This window comes from Scyliorhinus torazame, chromosome 14 (genome assembly GCF_047496885.1).
Source record: "Scyliorhinus torazame isolate Kashiwa2021f chromosome 14, sScyTor2.1, whole genome shotgun sequence".
NCBI lineage: Eukaryota > Metazoa > Chordata > Chondrichthyes > Carcharhiniformes > Scyliorhinidae > Scyliorhinus > Scyliorhinus torazame.
Genome location: NC_092720.1, coordinates 57,034,293 through 57,052,775, shown reverse-complemented (window position 1 = coordinate 57,052,775; position 18,483 = coordinate 57,034,293). Strand labels below are relative to the sequence as shown.

The following is an 18,483-nucleotide window of genomic DNA, read 5'->3' as shown; positions in this document are numbered from 1 at the left end:
GACAAGACCCACTGATACTGCCTACCCAGGACCAGCACCTTGTAGTGACGCTGATAGGACCCTTGGAGAGGGAAGGGGGAGATGGGATGGTGGGATAGAGTAAAAAAAGAAGGGACAAGGGAGGATGTGAGCGGATGTGGGGAAGGCGGCAACACCTGGTAGGGGGTGGGGATGTGGAGAGTATGGAGAAGTGGGACAGGGTGGTGGAGCTGCTGGTAGCCAGGCCCTCCTGATTGTAAAATTGGGAGGTGATGAGATTGTCCCGTGTGCGGTGGCCCTGGGGCACACTTTGGGAGATCTGTCCTGCCAGCCCGGGCTCCATGCCTGCTTCTTCCTGGCTATCCTCCTCGTCAGAGGAGGACTGATGTTTTTCTTCCTCCTGCAGCTTGCCCCTGCTCTGCTGCGGAGTGTTGTCCAGCATGAAGCAGACCACCACAATGTTCGAGTCCCTCCTGGGGGTATACTGGAACGCCCCAGAGTAGCGTTCCAGGCACCGGAAGCGCAACTTTAGCATGCCAATGCGCCATTCAATGACGCTCCTGGTTGCTGCATGGACATCATTATAACAGTTCTCCGTGTTGGTCTGGGGACTCCAGAGAGGCATTATTAGCCAAGACCTCTGCAGGTAACCTTTGTCACCCAATAGCCAACCGCTCACCCGAGGGAGCTCCTCGAAGGTGCCGGGAACCGACTAGTGCACCAGGATGTATGCGTCGTGCACTCTACCTGGGTAACGGCTCAGACGGGTATGATGTGCAGCTGGTGGTCACACAACAACTACACATTCAGGGGCACCTCCTAATAAGCTGGTGCTTGTAGGGGGACATGTGTTCCATCGATCACACTCTGGACCTGGGACATGCCAGCGAGGCTGCCAGCCATCATGGTGTGCCAGGTCTAGATTGAAGGTTATATATTTTGCTGCCTGGGCAGATAGGCATCCATCACAGGTCCCCGCTCAGCCCCAGGAAAGATCCAGCGGCATAAAATTCAGGCAACCATCACGTTGACGACCACCAGGAGCAGATGTCCTCCTCCAAACCCCCATGGTGCCAGGTGCGCTATCATCTGGCACTGATGGTGCACGGTCTCCTGGTTAGCTGGAGTCTTTGGCGGCACACACGGTCCAGCGGATCCTCGAAGGTCAGGTGCCATAAACATGGCAGATGCGATGCCATAAACATGATATAAACATGGCCTGATGCGACGCCATAAACATGGTATAAACATGGCCTGATGCGATGCCATAAACATGGTATAAACATTGCCTGATGCGACGCCTCCGTCGTACTTCCTCCTGGGCCTGTTGGATGGCCGCCTCTCCAGCCTCATCGGCTGGCCCCTGCTTTTCTGGGGCAGGCTCCTCTTGTGTAGGGTCCTCCCCGAGGAGACCCTGTGCCTACGCTGCCTCCAGCAGCGTACTCAATGGCAGCTGCTGCCAGGTAGATAGCAAGTATTCCTGATTGTACTTTGAAATTTATTCTCTGCAGGGAGGGAAAGAGCAGACATGATAACAAGATGGGTATTCCCTTGCTCTTCTAGATCCAACAGACAACATGGTGATCCTGAATTGCACTTTAGCTCCAACCTCAACATGTTGCCCTTCCTCCACCACTCAGCTGTTCCCCCAGATATGTTGCCTTCCACACTGCATCCCTGTCCTCACCAGTGAGTGGCACTCGGCCTGTGATGTGGGAAGACTCTATCCTCACCACCCGTTCCTGTCCACAGGGGTACCAGAGGCAGTGTCAACCCATCTCAGCGATAGGCTCTGTGCCCCTGTCCTGTTTCCCCAGTGGTGTCTAATGTGGGTCTTCTCATTGGGTAGACCGTGTGTTATCCCACCAGCAGGGTGGCAACTGGTTGCGCAGTGGAGAGGGTCACCGTGTACCATCAATCACCACCAAGTGTGTTGGCAGGTCCTACAGATGGGGGTGAGCGAGGGAAGTGTGCATCCACTGGGAGCCTAACTACAGTATGATGTGGGTCCTGGGTGTGACACACAGGTTGCGACAACCTGATTGGGGGCAGGATGGATTGGAGTCGTGGCACAGTGGGCAGGTAGGGCTTGGAGACAAGTGGTCCTGCGGCGTGGGCAAGCTGATAATGTCACTGGTGAGGCCTCTGCCCTGAGAGTGTGCCAGGGAGGGTGACAAAGGACATGGTGCATGGGTGAGCTCTGTTATTCCCCTGCTTCCCCTTCTGATGAGTGCGCTGAGGAGTGGCAACACCTGGCATGCCACGGATTGAGCTTGGCCACGCCCATCCCATTGATGTGACAGCTGGGTTCTGAGGGTTTCCAGAGGGGGGCTTGGGTGGGCTCCCAAATGATCAGAGGCTCTGTGAACATTTACAGGGCACAGCAAGCAGACAGCAGAGTCAGCAGCCAGGGGCCTGTAACTTGTACCAAATGGGTGTGTTTAAAACAAATACTGCAGCAATGGCAGCCTGAGCCAGGCTGTCCCGATCCCGAGGGGGACACCCCAAATCCATAGATCTGTCACCAAATCTTGCCCACTACTTCCCCCAGCACTGGCAGACAACCCCCAGCATCGGTTGCATTTTTTAACAGTTTTTCAAACTTTGGTTACCTTCTCTCTCCCCCCCCTCAGCAGCAATGGCCCCCAGGTAAATACCTGTAGTAAATCGCACCCCCGCGACTTCCACCTGAGAATGGCGGAGCATCACAGAGGCCCAGAGCATAGTGGGTCAATGCGCTAATGACATGTAAATGCATGCAAATGCCGGGGTCGGGCGCAGACTTTGGTTGGACATCCAGGGCGTCATTCTCCGACCCCCCAGAGGGTCGGAGAATGGCCGTTGGCCGCCGTGAATCCCGCCCCCGCCCCCGCCGAAGTCTCCGAAGGGAGAAAAGTCGGCGGGGCGTTAATGGCGCCGCTGCTGCGGAGAATGTCACGGGTCTGCGCAAGGCAGCCGATTTTCGGCCTGCCGATATTCTCCCTCCCGGATGGGCCGAAGTCCCGTCGACGTGATGACCGTTCACGTCGACGTGAATCAAACCTCCTTTTCATCGGCGTGACCCGGTGCTCCAGGCTCACGCCGACCAGCGTGGAGGTGAGTGACAGCCTGGGGGGTTGGCTCTGGGCAGGAAATGGCGTGGCCGCAGACTGATTGCCTGAGGAGAGGTGTGTCTCGGCTTGTGTGTGTGTGCGGCGGGGGGGGGGGGGTGTGGTTAGAGTAGGCTGGGCTCCGGGGGAGTGCAGGGAGGGGGTCCGTGCCGGAGTGGAGGTTGGGGGGGTCCGTGCTGGGGTGGAGGTTGGGGGTTGTGGAGGGGGTCCGTGCCGGGGTGGAGGTTGGGGGGGGGTCCGTGCTGGGGTGGAGGTTGGGGGGGTCCGTGCTGGGGTGGAGGTTGGGGGTTGTGGAGGGGGTCCGTGCCGGGGTGGAGGTTGGGGGGGGGTCCGTGCTGGGGTGGAGGTTGGGGAGGGGGTCCGTGCCGGGGTGGAGGTTGGGGGGGTCCGTGCTGGGGTGGAGGTTGGGGGTTGTGGAGGGGGTCCGTGCCGGGGTGGAGGTTGGGGGGGGGTCCGTGCTGGGGTGGAGGTTGGGGGTTGGGGAGGGGGTCCGTGCCGGGGTGGAGGTTGGGGGGGGTCCGTGCTGGGGTGGAGGTTGGGGGTTGGGGAGGGGGTCCGTGCCGGGGTGGAGGTTGGGGGGGGGTCCGTGCTGGGGTGGAGGTTGGGGGTTGCGGAGGGGGTCCGTGCCGGTGTGGAGGTTGGGGAGGGGGTCCGTGCCGGGGTGGAGGTTGGGGAGGGGGTCCGTGCTGGGGTGGAGGTTGGGGGGGGGGTCCTTGCTGGGGTGGAGGTTGGGGGGGGTCCGTGCCGGTGTGGAGGTTGGGGGTTGTGGAGGGGGTCCGTGCCGGGGTAGAGGTTGGGGAGGGGGTCCGTGCTGGGGTGGAGGTTGGGGGGGGGGTCCGTGCTGGGGTGGAGGTTGGGGGTTGGGGAGGGGGCCCGTGCCGGGGTGGAGGTTGGGGGGGGGGTCCGTGCTGGGGTGGAGGTTGGGGGTTGGGGAGGGGGTCCGTGCCGGGGTGGAAGTTGGGGGGGGGTCCGTGCTGGGGTGGAGGTTGGGGGTTGGGGAGGGGGTCCGTGCCGGTGTGGAGGTTGGGGAGGGGGTCCGTGCCGGGGTGGAGGTTGGGGAGGGGGTCCGTGCCGGGGTGGAGGTTGGGGGGGGTCCATGCCGGTGTGGAGGTTGGGGAGGGGGTCCGTGCCGGGGTGGAGGTTGGGGAGGGGGTCCGTGCCGGGGTGGAGGTGGGGGGGGGGTCCGTGCTGGGGTGGAGGTTGGGGGTTGGGTAGGGGGTCCGTGCCGGTGTGGAGGTTGGGGAGGGGGTCCGTGCCGGGGTGGAGGTTCGGGAGGGGGTCCGTGCCGGGGTGGAGGTTGGGGGGGGGGTCCGTGCCGGTGTGGAGGTTGGGGAGGGGGTCCGTGCCGGGGTGGAGGTTGGGGGGGGGGGTCCGTGCTGGGGTGGAGGTTGGGGGGGGGGGGGGTCCGTGCTGGGGTGGAGGTTGGGGAGGGGGCCGTGCCGGGGTGGGTGATGGGAGGGCAAATGAGTTGGTCCACCTGGCCAGGTGCCAGCCTCCAACAGTTGGACCCATGCGGTCCATGCCACCTGGCTGGGGTGAGGAGGGGATATGGGCAATGATGACATGTCGTCGTTCCCCTCCCCCCCACCAGGCCGTCATGTTTTCAGACCATCCAGCGATGTTGGCCGCCGTGGTGGCAGCCGCTCATGTCTATGTTGCCCTGGATGAGGAGGAGGAGGAGGAGGAGGAGGAGCGTGCCAGAGAGGCGGCGCAGGCTGCCGCAGAGGGGCAAGCGGCAGCCGCCCAGGCTGGAGGGACACCTGACCGACAGGACGAGGAGGGGGAGGAGGACGTCGCGGCCCCACGGCAACGGAGGCACCCGAGGGCGCCCCGTGTGTACCGGCCCCGGCAGTCATACCAGGACCTCACGGACCGGGAATGCAGGAGGAGACTCCGGATGAGCCGGGAAACCATGGCACACATCTGCCACCTGCTGGCACACCTGTCACCGCGTGGCACTGGCGGGGGACACCCTCTCCCCGTGTCCGTCAAGGTTACGGTGGACCTGAACTTTTATGCAACGGGGTCATTCCAGGCACCGAGTGGGGACCTGTCCGGCATATCGCAGACATCGGTGCATCGGTGCATCCGGGCAGTGACAGATGCCCTTTATGCCATGGCGCACCGCTACATCCGCTTCCCCGTGGACCGGGCCAGCCAAGATGCCCGGGCCGTGGGCTTCTCTGCCATTGCCGGGTTCCCCATGGTCCAGGGCGCGATCGATGGGATGCACGTCGCCGTGCGGCCACCTGCAGATAACAGGGCTGTGTTCACTAATAGGAAGGGGACCTATTCGATGAACGTACAGGTGGTCTGCGACCACCGCATGATGATCCTGCACGTCTGCGCCCGTCACCCAGGCAGTGTACACGACTCATTCGTGTTGTCGCGGTCATCCATCCCCGGCATGTACGAGGGACGCCATCCCCGGCTGAGGGGCTGGTTGCTGGGCGACAGGGGCTACCCATTGCGATCGTGGCTGATGACGCCTATACGGAGGCCACGCAATGAGGCGGAGAACCGCTACAATGATGCCCATGTAGCGACAAGGGGAGTGATCGAGAGGTGCTTTGGCGTGCTGAAGATGCGTTTCAGGTGCCTGGACATCTCTGGGGGCGCCCTCCAGTATCGGTCAGATAGGGTCGGCCGCATCATTGTGGTGTGCTGCGTCCTGCACAACATAGCCCAGCAGAGGGGCGATGTGCCGCAGGCAGAGGAGGGCGGAGTGGAGGAGCAGCAGGAAGAGGCCCAGTCCTCCCCAGATGAGGGGGATGGGGGCAATGGTCAGGGCAGACGGGGTAGACACAGACGGGTGGCTGTCCACCATTACCGGCTGGCCCAGCGGGCACGGGACAGACTGATAGACGCCCGCTTCACTGACTAGATGGGCGTGGGAATCGGGTAGTATGGCCACAGACCGCACACCATGACAACAGCCGACCACCCACACCCCCCACCCATCCACCCACCCAGCACCCTCACCCCCCTCCCCAACCCCACACACCCCACCCGCATGCACGCCACCCCCCCCCCCAATTGCCGATCCACCGGCGGCACAACGGGCCGGGCTCACCCAGTTGCGGGTGGACGCGTGTCTATCGCAGGCCATGGAGAATGATGACAACCCGCCTCCGATGAGCTCCTGGCTCTACATCGTTGGACTATGTCTGACCCATGGCCACAGTACCACCATCCACCCGTACCATCCCTGCATGCGGCTGTGACACTGCAGCGCACGGTCCCGTCCTCTGCCCGGGGGATGTTGATGGCGGCCCAGGGGGAAGGGGGCAGACTCACCTGGGGCTGAGGTAAGACCACCCCTCACACACACACTTGCGCTCAACGTACATGACACCCCCGCACACTTTGGACAGAGCACAAAGGCAGCTTCGGTAGGTGTAACATTGACTTTAATAACCAAAGGAGTTCATGCACGTGCCCTAGCGCCTAAAACTCATCTGTGCCCTGCACCCGTGCCAACTTACTCAGTGTCTAATTGTTTGGCCTTACGGGCCCTTTGACTACGTCTACGTGGTTCCCCAGACGGTACAGCAGAACTGGAGGTGGACTCCTGTGATTCCTGCCCTCTGACACTGGATCCCTTTGGCGGCCGTTTCCTGGGGCGTCCTGGCCTAGATGGGCCAGGCTGCGGCCCGGGCGACTGGGATGGCGAGCTGCCAGCCTGTCCTGCCCGTCGCCCACCCGATGCACCTGGGACGGAAGGGGGGGAGTCCGAGGTGTCGCGGTGTACCGGGACCTCCCCTACAGAGGGAGCCGGGACGGACCACACCACCTCCTCCTCCCTCGGGGTGCCCGATGGCCCCCAGGCCTCTACATGGGTGGGGGATGCGAACGGACTGGCCATCCGACGCGCCCCCGACATCTGGCGCTGCCAGTCCTGGAGGCCCGTGCTGGTATCGACAGGGGTCTGCAGGTTTGCAGCCATGGAGCCCAGAGGGTTGTCGAACCCTGTCTGCGACAGTGCGACGCCAGCTCGCACATGGCCACTGGCGCCGATGCCCTCAGCGATGGCCTGCTGAGACTGGGCCATGGCCTGCAGAGACTGGGCCATGGCCTGCAGAGACTGGGCTATGGCCTGCTGAGACTGGGCCATGGCCTGCTGAGACTGGGCCATGGCCTGCTGAGACTGGGCTATGGCGTTGAGCGCCTCTGCCATCTGGCGCTGGCACTGGCTCATGGCCTTCTGTGAGAGGGCAGCCATTTCCTGGGCCACAGACGCCGCCTGCACGGAAGGCCCCAGGCCTCGCAAACCGTTCCCCATGTCTGACACCGTCGCACCCATTGCCTCCACCGCGGACGCCACCCGTGCGGTGTCAGCCTGGGTGGCACGCATGACCGGGACCACTCCCAGCTCCTGGACGCGGGTGGACTCCTCCACCTGCGACCGCAGCCGCCGCAAGCCACCCGTCACCCTATTCGCTCGTCTCCGTGTCGGTGGTTGCATCGGATCTATGTGTGGGTGTGGTAACTGCAGGAACCCGGGATCCATCTGGGCGGCAGATGTTCGCTTGGCCTGGGCTGCCCTCCGACCGCCCGGTCCCTCTGCTGCTCCTACCTCCACCTGCTGTACCGGGACGGCTGTGTTGTGCGCACCAGTGAGTGTACCAGACGCCTCATCACTAAAGTGCCCAACCGTGGTGAGTGTTTCTGCGATGGTGGAGGGTGTTGGTGACAGCAGTGGCGTTGTGTCGTGCTCTTCGTCCCACTCTGAGTCCATGGCACTTTGGGGTGGGGGTTCGTCTCCACCCATCCACTCTGAGTCACTGTCCGGTATTTCGTCTTCCCGGGTAGGGGTGTCCTGGGTAGTGCTGTCCCGGGTAGTGCTGTCCCGGGTAGTGCTGTCCCGGGTAGTGCTGTCCCGGGTAGTGGTGTCCCGGGTAGGGGTGTCCCGGGTAGTGGTGTCCCGGGTAGTGGTGTCCCGGGTAGGGGTGTCCTGAATAGTGGTGTCCTGGGTAGTGGTGTCCTGGCTCGGATGTGACGGGGGCCTGTGGCTGCCCCCCTCATCGCTGGGTGGTCGCTCCCGCACGTGACGGGGGTGTCGTCTCCCTGTTGCTCCAGGTCTCTCCGTCTCCCGTGGTGTGCGAGAGGCATCCTGCGGGCGTCGCATGCTGGAGGGTGCGGGTCTCTCCGTCTCCCGTGGTCTCCGAGGGGCATCCTGCGGGCGTCGCATGCTGGAGGGTCCGGGTCTCTCCGTCTCACGTGGTCTCCGAGGGGCATCCTGCGGGCGTCGCATGCTGGAGGGTTCGGGTCTCTCCGTCTCCCGTGGTCTCCGAGGGGCATCCTGCGGGCGTCGCATGCTGGAGGGTGCGGGTCTCTCCGTCTCCCGTGGTCTCCGAGAGGCATCCTGCGGGCGTCGCATGCTGGAGGGTGCGGGTCTCTCCGTCTCCCGTGGTCTCCGAGGGGCATCCTGCGGGCGGTCTGCATCTGCGGGGATGGGTGCCTGGACGTTTGGTCCTGCGATACACAATGAAGCATGCATGGTTAGACATCAGGCAGTGATCAGGTGATACGGGAGAGGGGGATATAGGGGAGGGGGGATATGGGGACGGGCTGTTGGTGGCTCACTTGCTCGTGGGGCCCCGACCTCTGCATCAGCAACCTCCCGGTCCTCAGGTCCGCCAGCCAGTTCCAGGGCCCTTTCCTCGTGTACGGTCAGTGGCCTCTCATCAGCGGGCCCTCCTCCAGTCCTCACATGCTCCCTGGTGTTGTGTGCGCGCTTCTCCTGTGGGGGGGGGGGGGGGGGGGGTGGTGGCAGGGGTAAAAGGCAACAGTGTTAGGCAGGTATATGAATGCACGCCATCGGTTGCGCGTGCATTGCAGAGGTTAAGGTTAGGGCTGGATTCACTTGGGGATATGGGGGATATGGGGGAGGGGGGGATATGGGGGAGGGGGGGATATGGGGGATATGGGGGAGGGGGGATATGGGGGATATGGGGGAGGGGGGAATATGGGGGATATGGTGGAGGGGGGATATGGGGGAGGGGGGAATATGGGGGATATGGGGGAGGGGGGATATGGGGAGGGGGGATATGGGGGAGGGGGGAATATGGGGGATATAGGGGAGGGGGGATATGGGGGATATGGGGGAGGGGGGATATGGGGGAGGGGAGATATGGGGGATATGGGGGAGGGGGGATATGGGGGAGGGGGGAATATGGGGGATATGGGGGAGGGGGGATATGGGGGTGGGGGGATATGGGGGAGGGGGGAGTATGGGGGATATGGGGGAGGGGGATATGGGGGATATGGGGGAGGGGGGGATATGGGGAGGGGGGATATGGGGGATATGGGGGAGGGGGGGATATGGGGGAGGGGGGGATATGGGGGAGGGGGGATTTGGGGGAGAGGGGATATGGGGGATATGAGGGAGGCTCACCCTGCCTGCTCTGACGAGGTCGTTCACATTCTTGTGGCACTGGGTGCCTGTCCGTGGTGTTAGGGCCACAGCGGTGACGGCCTCTGCCACCTCCCTCCACAGACGCCGGCTGTGGCGTGGGGCAACTCTGCGGCCGTGCCCGGGATACAGGGCGTCCCTCCTCTGCTCCACCGCATCCAGGAGCGCCTCCACATCGCGTGACTCGAACCTCGGGGCTGAGCGACGGCCAGCCATCAAGTCGGGTGTTGCGGTCGGCTGTTCCGGTCGGGTGGGGGGGGAGCTGCGCGGCCTTATGAGCCGTCACGCCGTGCAGCGCGTATGACGCTGCACGGCGTGAACCACTGCGCAAGCGCGGATCCCGTTACGTCGCTGCTAGCCCATTTCGGGCCGCAGACTATCGGCCCATTTTTATGACGTGACGCAAGTGGGATTTGCGCCGTTTTTTGCGCCGATCGGCGGAGTTTCCGCCGATAACGGAGAATTTCGCCCCCAATTCGCCACCCGATCGCAGTTTGCGGCCTTGCGAGGTGGAGAATTTCAACCAATGAATGTCATAGAATTGTGGAATCATAGAATTTACAGTGCAGAAGGAAGCCATTCAGCCCATCGAGTCTGCACCGGCCTTGGAAAGAGCACCCTACTCAAGTGCACACCTCCACACTATCCCCGTAACCCAGCAACCCCACCCAACCTTTTAGACACCAAGAACAATTTAGCATGGTCAATCCACCTAACCTGCACATGTTTGGACTGTGGGAGCAAACTGGAGCACCAGGGGGAAACCCACACACACACGGGAAGAACATGCAGACTCCGCACAGACAGTGACCCAGAACGGGAATCAAACCTGAGTCCCTGGAGCTGTGAAGTAACAGTGCTAATCACTGTGCTACCGTGCCGTCCTGCTACTCCTGTGGGACTTTCTTTTTCTGTAGGCAGCCTGCACACCCTCTTTGGTGTGAATTTGCTCCTCAGTGGGCCAAGATCTCCTCCTCTGACAAATCATCAATATCAATAACATTTTGGTTATCATTCTCTTCTACTCTTTCCCAAAAGAGCAAATTAAGAGTGTCATATTGCAGGAGTTGGTCACCTTCATACTTAGTGCACCTGAATCCTATTGCATCTAACCTCACTTTGATGGGAAATGAAAGATCTGCAACTTCCTCCTGTGGTCATAGGGATGGAGTTTCTATGAAGACTAATTCACAGCATTTTGAATTAACATGAGTTTCTCGAATGGAGGTTCCTTTAACAGATTCCTCCTTCTGCCTAAATACAGATATCCTTGAATGGCAGATCACTTTAAAATGGCCCAAGTTGCCACATCCATGACACTGTGTGATTCAGGTGGGGCATTCCATAGTTTCCGTAGTTACTTTCTGTCATTTCATGAGTGATGGCTGCTAGACTGAGCTACCAGAACATTGACAGAAGCAGACCCCAGGAAGATTCTCATACCTTCAGGGAAGTGAAGAAAGGGTGCGAGAGGAAAAGAAAGGAAAAGCAAGGAAAAGAAACATAGTTGACAGCCCAATTCCTATAGACTGACTCTCCTATTTTATTCCTCTGCCTTACTGACATATTATTTGAACTGAAGAGAAAAGGACATGAGAGACAATAATGATCAGACAGCAAGTTTCATGCCAGAATTTAGGATTCTGTTGCCTGCATAATATTGCTTATTTTTCACACAATGTATAATCCCTGCATATTCTATTAGATGTTAATTATTTCAATGTAATGCAAAAGATATATTTCAAAGATATTAAAAATACTCTTTGCTATAATTTGAAAGATTTGTTATGTCACAGATTATGTGTTTCTATTTTATTACAGTCTGGATGCTGCCAGTATTGGATTTATCATAATTATTGACAGAAGAAGAGACAAATGGAGTTCAGTCAAAGCGTCTTTAATGCGTATAGCCGTGAGTAGAATTACAGTTATTTTATTTACATTTATTCTGAGATGTATGGATCCTTCTCATGTGCCGCTTTCTAGAAATAAGATGCCTTCTGTAAAGCAATTACCGGTATCTAAAACTGAAAATGTTTTATTTTATTGTGAGAAATTGAAAGCTAAAATACTTCATGCATACTACAGTGTGATGTAAGTTATCTAAATAGTATCATTCAGTTAATCAACTAGTGTTGCTGCAAAAGAAACGTGTTATCAAAGCTTTTCATCTTGCACTCACAGATAGCTTGCAGGAAATCACCAACAGTAATGGTGGAACAATAATTTATACTGCATGAGAAGAGAGTGCTGATTGGTTGGCATGTCAACTCTGATTGGTGAAAGCATAGTCATGGAGAATGCAGCATGGAACAGTCCAAATTCCAACTGGGCAGGTTGACTTTGATTGGTCAAGGCATTGCCCTGGGAAATCCTCAAGTTCTGTGTTACCAAACAACTATTAATCAACTAGCTTATTCAACAAGTAAGATGGGAATGGTGAGGCAGAACACAAATATTTGGACTTAATTTCTTTTTCTGAGACTCACATTATGGTGTAACTGGCATCAAGAGCACACAATTTCTGTTAAATAATTAAAGTCTATATAAAATGCTAATTATCCATCCTGTCAACGGAATCAATATTGAGTTTAGAGAATAAAGCTAAGAAGAAATAGAATGGCAATGTTAATGAAGCTTTTAGTGAAGCTCAATTTTTAAATTCACGCTATTATTCATTAATAATTAATCTTTACTTCTAAATCAATGTACTGATTGTGATAATATAATTATAAAGTACAAAATTCACAAACTTTAAACTATGTAAAATGTGAAATCTATTGCTTTTTCATGTGAATAGTTCTGCTATTCTTGCTTATTTTTCTGACAGGTAAGAATATGTCATTGCATATTGTGGTAAATTCCTGCAGCTAATATACAATTCCTGCGGCTGAAATACTGATCTATTTTAAATACCACCAATACACCAGCAGTGATTTTAATTTTGGATATTAATGCTTACAAATGGATTTTTTTTTAAAGAGTACAGTATTTTGGGAATGTTTGGGCCATTTGGACCATCGAGTCTGCACTGCTATTCAATTGTGGCTGATGTGTTTCTCGAGCCCATTCTCCTGCCTTCTCCTCATAACCCTTGATCACCATCGAGGGGACATAAAATCCTGGTCCATAAATGGACTTCAACATGTCATGATTTCACTGGCCTCTGACTGGGCCAGCAGCTCACTGAGGCCGACTGCTGCACTTAATGGGAATGTGGGCCTGGTAGCAGCCTCCTAATTGTTCACTGCCGGTAAAGTTGGGGTCCCGGTTCTGGCATTTTGTATGCAGCAACTTGGGACCCACATTTCGTCCCAGCTTCGAGACTCATGGTGGGCCAATAAAATCCCAGCCTAAGAATACTGCTGTGGTCCTGAAAATATTAGTTATGTAAGGACTATACTCAGTGTAAGCTTTTAACTCATGAATCCTTCCTGTAAAGGAAAGTAAGAATAAACAAAGACGTATATTTTTGTATGTAAATCCTTTATCAATTATATTCTGAATGGGAACCAAACTTACAAAGAAAAATAATCAGTGTTTCAGTCCCAGTATTAACATTGAGTTGCAAAATTAAATCATTTTTGGCAGATCATGGGCGGGATTCTCCACTCCCACGCCGAAGTGGCCGCGCCGTCGTGAATGCCGTCGAGGTACACGACGGCGCGGAACGGCCCCGGTCCCGACCGATTCAGGCCCTGACAATGGGCCAGTATCGGGGCCGCGTCATCTACACACGCCAGACCTTGTCGCCCGCGTAAAAGCAGCGCCGCATAAATGACGCGGCCGGCGGCGCATAACGGACGTCATCCACGCATGCCCGGGTTGGCCGGTGCCAACCCGCGCATGCATGGTTGCCGTCCTCGCTAAGTCCGCCACGCAAGAAGATGGGGGACGGATCTTGCGGGTTGCAGAAGGAAGGAGGTCCTCCTTCAGAGAGGGCGGCCCGACGGTCGGTGGGCACCGATCGCGGGCCACCCCACATTCCAGGTGAAGCCCGGTGCAGGATCCCCCCTCGCCCCCCCACAGGCTGCCTCCCCAGCGTTCACGCACCGCCCACGACTGCAGCGACCAGGTGTGGATGGCGCCGGGGGGAACCCGCCGTTTTGGCCTGGCTGCTCGGCCCATCCGGGCCTCAGAATAGCGGGGGTGCCGGAGAATCGCCATTTTGGGTGTCTCTGGCGATTCTCCGGCCTGCGGCCCGCGAAACTCGACCAGGCCGTTCCCGCCGCTTGGGAGAATCGCGGGAGGGCGTCGGACCGGCGTCCCCGGAAATTTTGGCGGCCCAGGCGATTCTCCCAACCGGCGTGGGAGTGGAGAATCGCGCCCCATATTTATTAGTGAAATAAATGTGGAGCACCCACCAATGAGCTTTAGGGAACTAATGGTGACAAAACGTTCAGCCAGTTTGTTTCTCTGTGAATTTTAATTCAATTTCCTCACACAGTTAAGCTTATTTACTCTTCCTCCCATGATGTTATTAGTATTGCTGCTAAAAAAATAACAAATTATAAGGAATGTTAATCATAATTGATTAACTTAAAATTAAATTATTAATGGCAAAACTCTCTGAAGGAATGACAATTTAAATGTTTTTTGGGCTTTGCTAACTAGTGTGCTTCATTTTCCTATTATAAATAAAGTGGGTTTTTTTCTAGCTCTGTAATGCAAGTGAGGAATGTTTTCTTACATGGCATACAGATCTGTATGGATTTTAATATCATTAACAGCTTGGACACTTCATGCTCGGCCCTCCCCGTGATGCACTGTCCGTCTTATGTGGAGGGCTCGCAGGTGCGAATTAATGCTAATAATCTTTATTATTGTTACAAGTAGGCTTACATTAACACTGCAATGAAGTTATTGTGAAAAGCCCCTAGTCTCCACACTTCAGCACCTGTTCGGATACACAGAGGGAGAATTTAGAATGTCCAATTCACCTAACAAGCACGTATTTCGGGTCTTGAGGGAGGAAACTCATGCAGTCACAGGGAGAACTAATGAGTTATTCCAAAATTTTACAAATAATACACACAACCAGTTCACCTTGTTATCCTCAAGCAATTGGAGAATCTGAAAGAGGTGCAAGGGCCACTAAAGGTTTGCTGAGGAAGATTGAAGGCCTTAATCTAGCTCTTCTGAGTTAACGAACCTCGTCACTACAAAATAGTTTCTCACCATCTGAGTTATTGATGGGAAGGAGATTGAGAACACAACTTCCATCTCTGACACAGAAATCTAAACACAATATCACCTGAATACCCACAAGAAGATAAAACAGGAAGAACAGAGAATGACGCTTTAGAACTTTTAGACAGAGCATTGGAGTTATCGGTGCTGAAGCCCAGGCAGAGAGAATGGGTCCAAGACCAGCAGAGAGAAGGCACAATTATCAAAAGAAGTCCTCAACCAAGATCACACAGGATTGAGACAAATCAGAGTACCATAAGAAGAAGCTAAAGGGCCTCGTGATCTGTGGAAAGAGAACCAATAGAAACGGGATGTTGGGAAAGAATAAGTAAGACAAAGTTCTGCAGCCATCCAGGAGATTATCACTCACACCGACAGAAGGGAGAGTATGAAATATCCACAACCTCAGAAAGAGATCAGAATAAGATCATGGAGATTGGTCAATGCAGCTCACAGACTAACACAATGAAGTCTAAGACTTTGGGAGAAGTAGAAAGATGTAAATATGATAAGAATAAAGACTTGGGGGAGATAATGAATAAATAGTTGTCAGAAGCATCTGATTCTTATGCAATGATGATGTAACATCACATGATTGAGTAACAAAGCTCTGTGGGGCAGAGACATTACAACCTCACGCAAAGTTTCCAGAGTTATTTTATTCACACCAACTATCGTCATTTATGCTGATTCTTATTTTCACCTCCAACCCTCTCCCACTGCAATAATTAATGTTGGCACTTCCATTTCTCTGCCATTCTGAAGGCACTGTTCCCAGCTTCTAACCCTTCCCTCTTCCCTTTACTTTCATTCCTTTTCCTCGTCTCTTCACGAACAACTAATTCTTCCCCCTCCATTGCTCACTTCCATCTAATTTCATTCCCACCAATTTCTACTGTCTTAGGTAATCACAGAAGCTGAGCGAGAGAGGACTGTGCCCTTCACCTTTCAACCGCTAACTCTTTATATTACTGATGAGAATTTGTAATCGCAATTAGCCTTAGAAACTGTGTTGAGGGAAGATGAAGAGACGCGATCCTACCTGCAGCCAAAGAGGGCCGAGGTTGTGAATGTCTTATGCTGACAGCAGCTATGTGTGAGGCTCCAAAACCACTTCAAAGTCTTTTGCTTCTTTTTTTTTAGGAGGCATTCCCAGGGAACCTGCAGCTAGTTTTTGTCCTGCGACCCTCCCGTTTCATCCAGAGGACCATTGCTGACATTGGCATCAGGCTTCAACGGAATGATTTTAAAATGAAGGTACCGGTAAGCATATGCTTTTATTTTGGATTCTAATACGCTTTCAAGTTATGTATATCCTCCACATGAGCCCCCTCCCATATACTTCATTGGAGTCTATCTGCAAATATTTCCTTTCCTTTCTCCCTCAAGTAATTAAATAGCTACCTCTTTAAAAACTCTTTTGTTGACTATTTTATTATTTCTGTTTACATGTTTAACAATGATTGATGCTGAGAGGTGTAATGGTCAATATGATTATAAGGACTCAAAGATTAACTGTTCTAACTGTTTTAAATTGTTTTTAAAAAGTTACTGCTATAAACTTCAGTCACTTTTAAAATATTTGATTTATTGATTTATTGTGGCCTTGATTTACATTTGATGAATCAATCAATGAAAGGAGAAACATATAAATGTGTGTCTAGACTAGATGTCTCATAGAAACATCGAAAATAGGAGCAGGAATAGGTCATTCTGCCCTTAAAGTCTGCCCTGCAATTCAATATGATCATAGTTGGTCCTCTATCTCAATGCCACACTCCTTCGCTCTCCCCATACCCCTTGGCATCGAGAAATCTATCTATTTTCTTCTTAAATATATTCAGTGACTTGCCTCCACAGCCTTTCATGGCAGAGAATTCTATAGGTTCACCATTCTCTGAGTGAAGAAATTTCTCCTCATCTCAGTTCTAAATGGACTATCCTATATCCTGAGACTGTGACCCCTTTTTCTAGACACCTCAGCCAGAGGAAACATCAAACCTGCATTCCGTCTGTAAAGCCCTGTCAGAGCTTTATATGAATGAGACTCCCTCTCATTCCTCTAAATTCCAGTGAATACAGGCCCAGTTGGCCCTATCTCTCCTTATACGACAATCCTGCCATCCCAGGATTCATTGTGGTGAACCTTTGCTGCACTCCCTCTGAGGTAAGTATATCCTTTCTTAGGTAAGGAGATTCCAGGTGTGGTCTCAACAAGGCCTGATCCAGCTGCAGTAAGACATCCTTGCTCCTCTACTCAAATCCTCTTTCAATGAAGGCCAACATAGCATTTACCTTCCTAACTGCTGCACCTGCATGCTTGCTTTCAGTGACTGGTGTAGAAGAACATCCAGGTCCCTTTCTTCATCAACATTCCCCAATCTATTCCCATTTAAATAATACTGTGCCATTCTATTCCCGAACCAAGTTAATAACTTCACACTTATCCACGTTATGCTGCATCCACCATGTATTTGCCCACTCACTCAACTTGTCTAAATCATCTCTTTTCCATCTCCCTCGCCTCTCACATTCCTACCTAATTTTGCGTCGTCAGAAACCTTGGACAAATTACATTTGGTTCCCTCAACCACATCATAAATATTGTGAATAGCTGGAGCTAATTTACTGAGCCCTGCGGTACCCCATTAGTCACCGCCTGTCCCTCTGAAAAAGACCCATTTATTCCTACTCACAGTTTATAATAGGCATGTCATAATTAGGATGGCAGTGGGGTATACATTGTGAGATCTTATTTCCGCGTTCTGTCTTGGTTAGATGTATATATGTAGAGCAGGATTCAACCACCGCGGTGTGCCCAGCGTGGATCTGGGTCTGCCGGATAAATAGCGGGAAAGGGCAAAATCGAGATTTGCGTTGGGCACAAACCAGTTTGCAATTCATCCGGCCCACCCCCGATGGCAAGTTCCAAAAATGGCGAGCATGTCATTAACCCTCACTTGCATTCATTTCAATCTCAATTAGTGAGATTAAAGTCGAATGCAGCGGCCTCCTGGGAATTCACCGGATCCCTAACGAGAAATCACAGGGGCATTGTTCAAAACTCCTTTTTAAAACGTGAATCTGGCGCAGTGGCAACTGAGGGGAAGTGAGGACGTGAGTAGCCATTTCCATTTTCCAGCTTGCAGCTCAAGGCCACTGGTGGAGGGGCTGAAATGTTTCAGGTTGGAGGCTGCCCATGGGCAGGGGAATGAGGGGCTTTGTGTCTGTGAGGCCTTCAAGCCATCTTTAAAGATTGTGGAGACCATACTCCATAGATCTCTGAAGGCAGAAGGTCAGGTTAATAGGGTGGAGAAAAAGGCAAATGGTACACTTGCCTTTATCAATCGTGGCATCGATTACAAAAGCAGGGAGGCCATATTGGAGTTGTCTAGAACTTTGGTGAGGCCACAGTTGGAGAGCTGTTTGCAATTCTGGTCGCCAAAGGAAGGATGCAATTGCACTGGAGGGGGTGCAGAGGAGATTCACCAGGATGTTTCCTGGGATGGAACGTTTAAGTTATGAAGAGAGGTTCGATAGGCTTTGGACATGATGGATAGTGAGCAGCTGTTCCCCTTAGTTGAAGTGTCAGTCACAAGGAGACACAAGTTCAAGGTGAGGGGGAAGCAATTTTGGGGGAATGTGAGGAAAAACCTTTTTACCCAGAGGGTGGTGATGGTTTGCAATGCACTGCCTGGGAGGGTGGTAAAGGCGGGTTGCCTCACATCCTTTAAAAAATATCTGATTGAGCACTTGGCACATCATAACATTCAAGACTATGGGCTTAGG

General features: G+C 54.0%; 1 protein-coding gene across 7 annotated transcripts in view; it reads left to right on the top strand.

The window, feature by feature from the left end:
* The window catches only part of mcf2l2 (MCF.2 cell line derived transforming sequence-like 2), a 650,277-nt gene that overhangs the window by 303,565 nt on the left and 328,229 nt on the right, over positions 1–18,483 (top strand). For 6 of the 7 annotated variants that reach the window (XM_072474228.1, XM_072474225.1, XM_072474224.1 and 3 more), the window contains exons 4-5: positions 11,326–11,416; positions 15,838–15,957. In XM_072474228.1, the coding sequence (XP_072330329.1) occupies positions 11,326–11,416; positions 15,838–15,957 (211 nt within the window). The remainder of the gene's footprint in view (positions 1–11,325; positions 11,417–15,837; positions 15,958–18,483) is intronic. The other variant, XM_072474222.1, reaches the window with a different exon arrangement.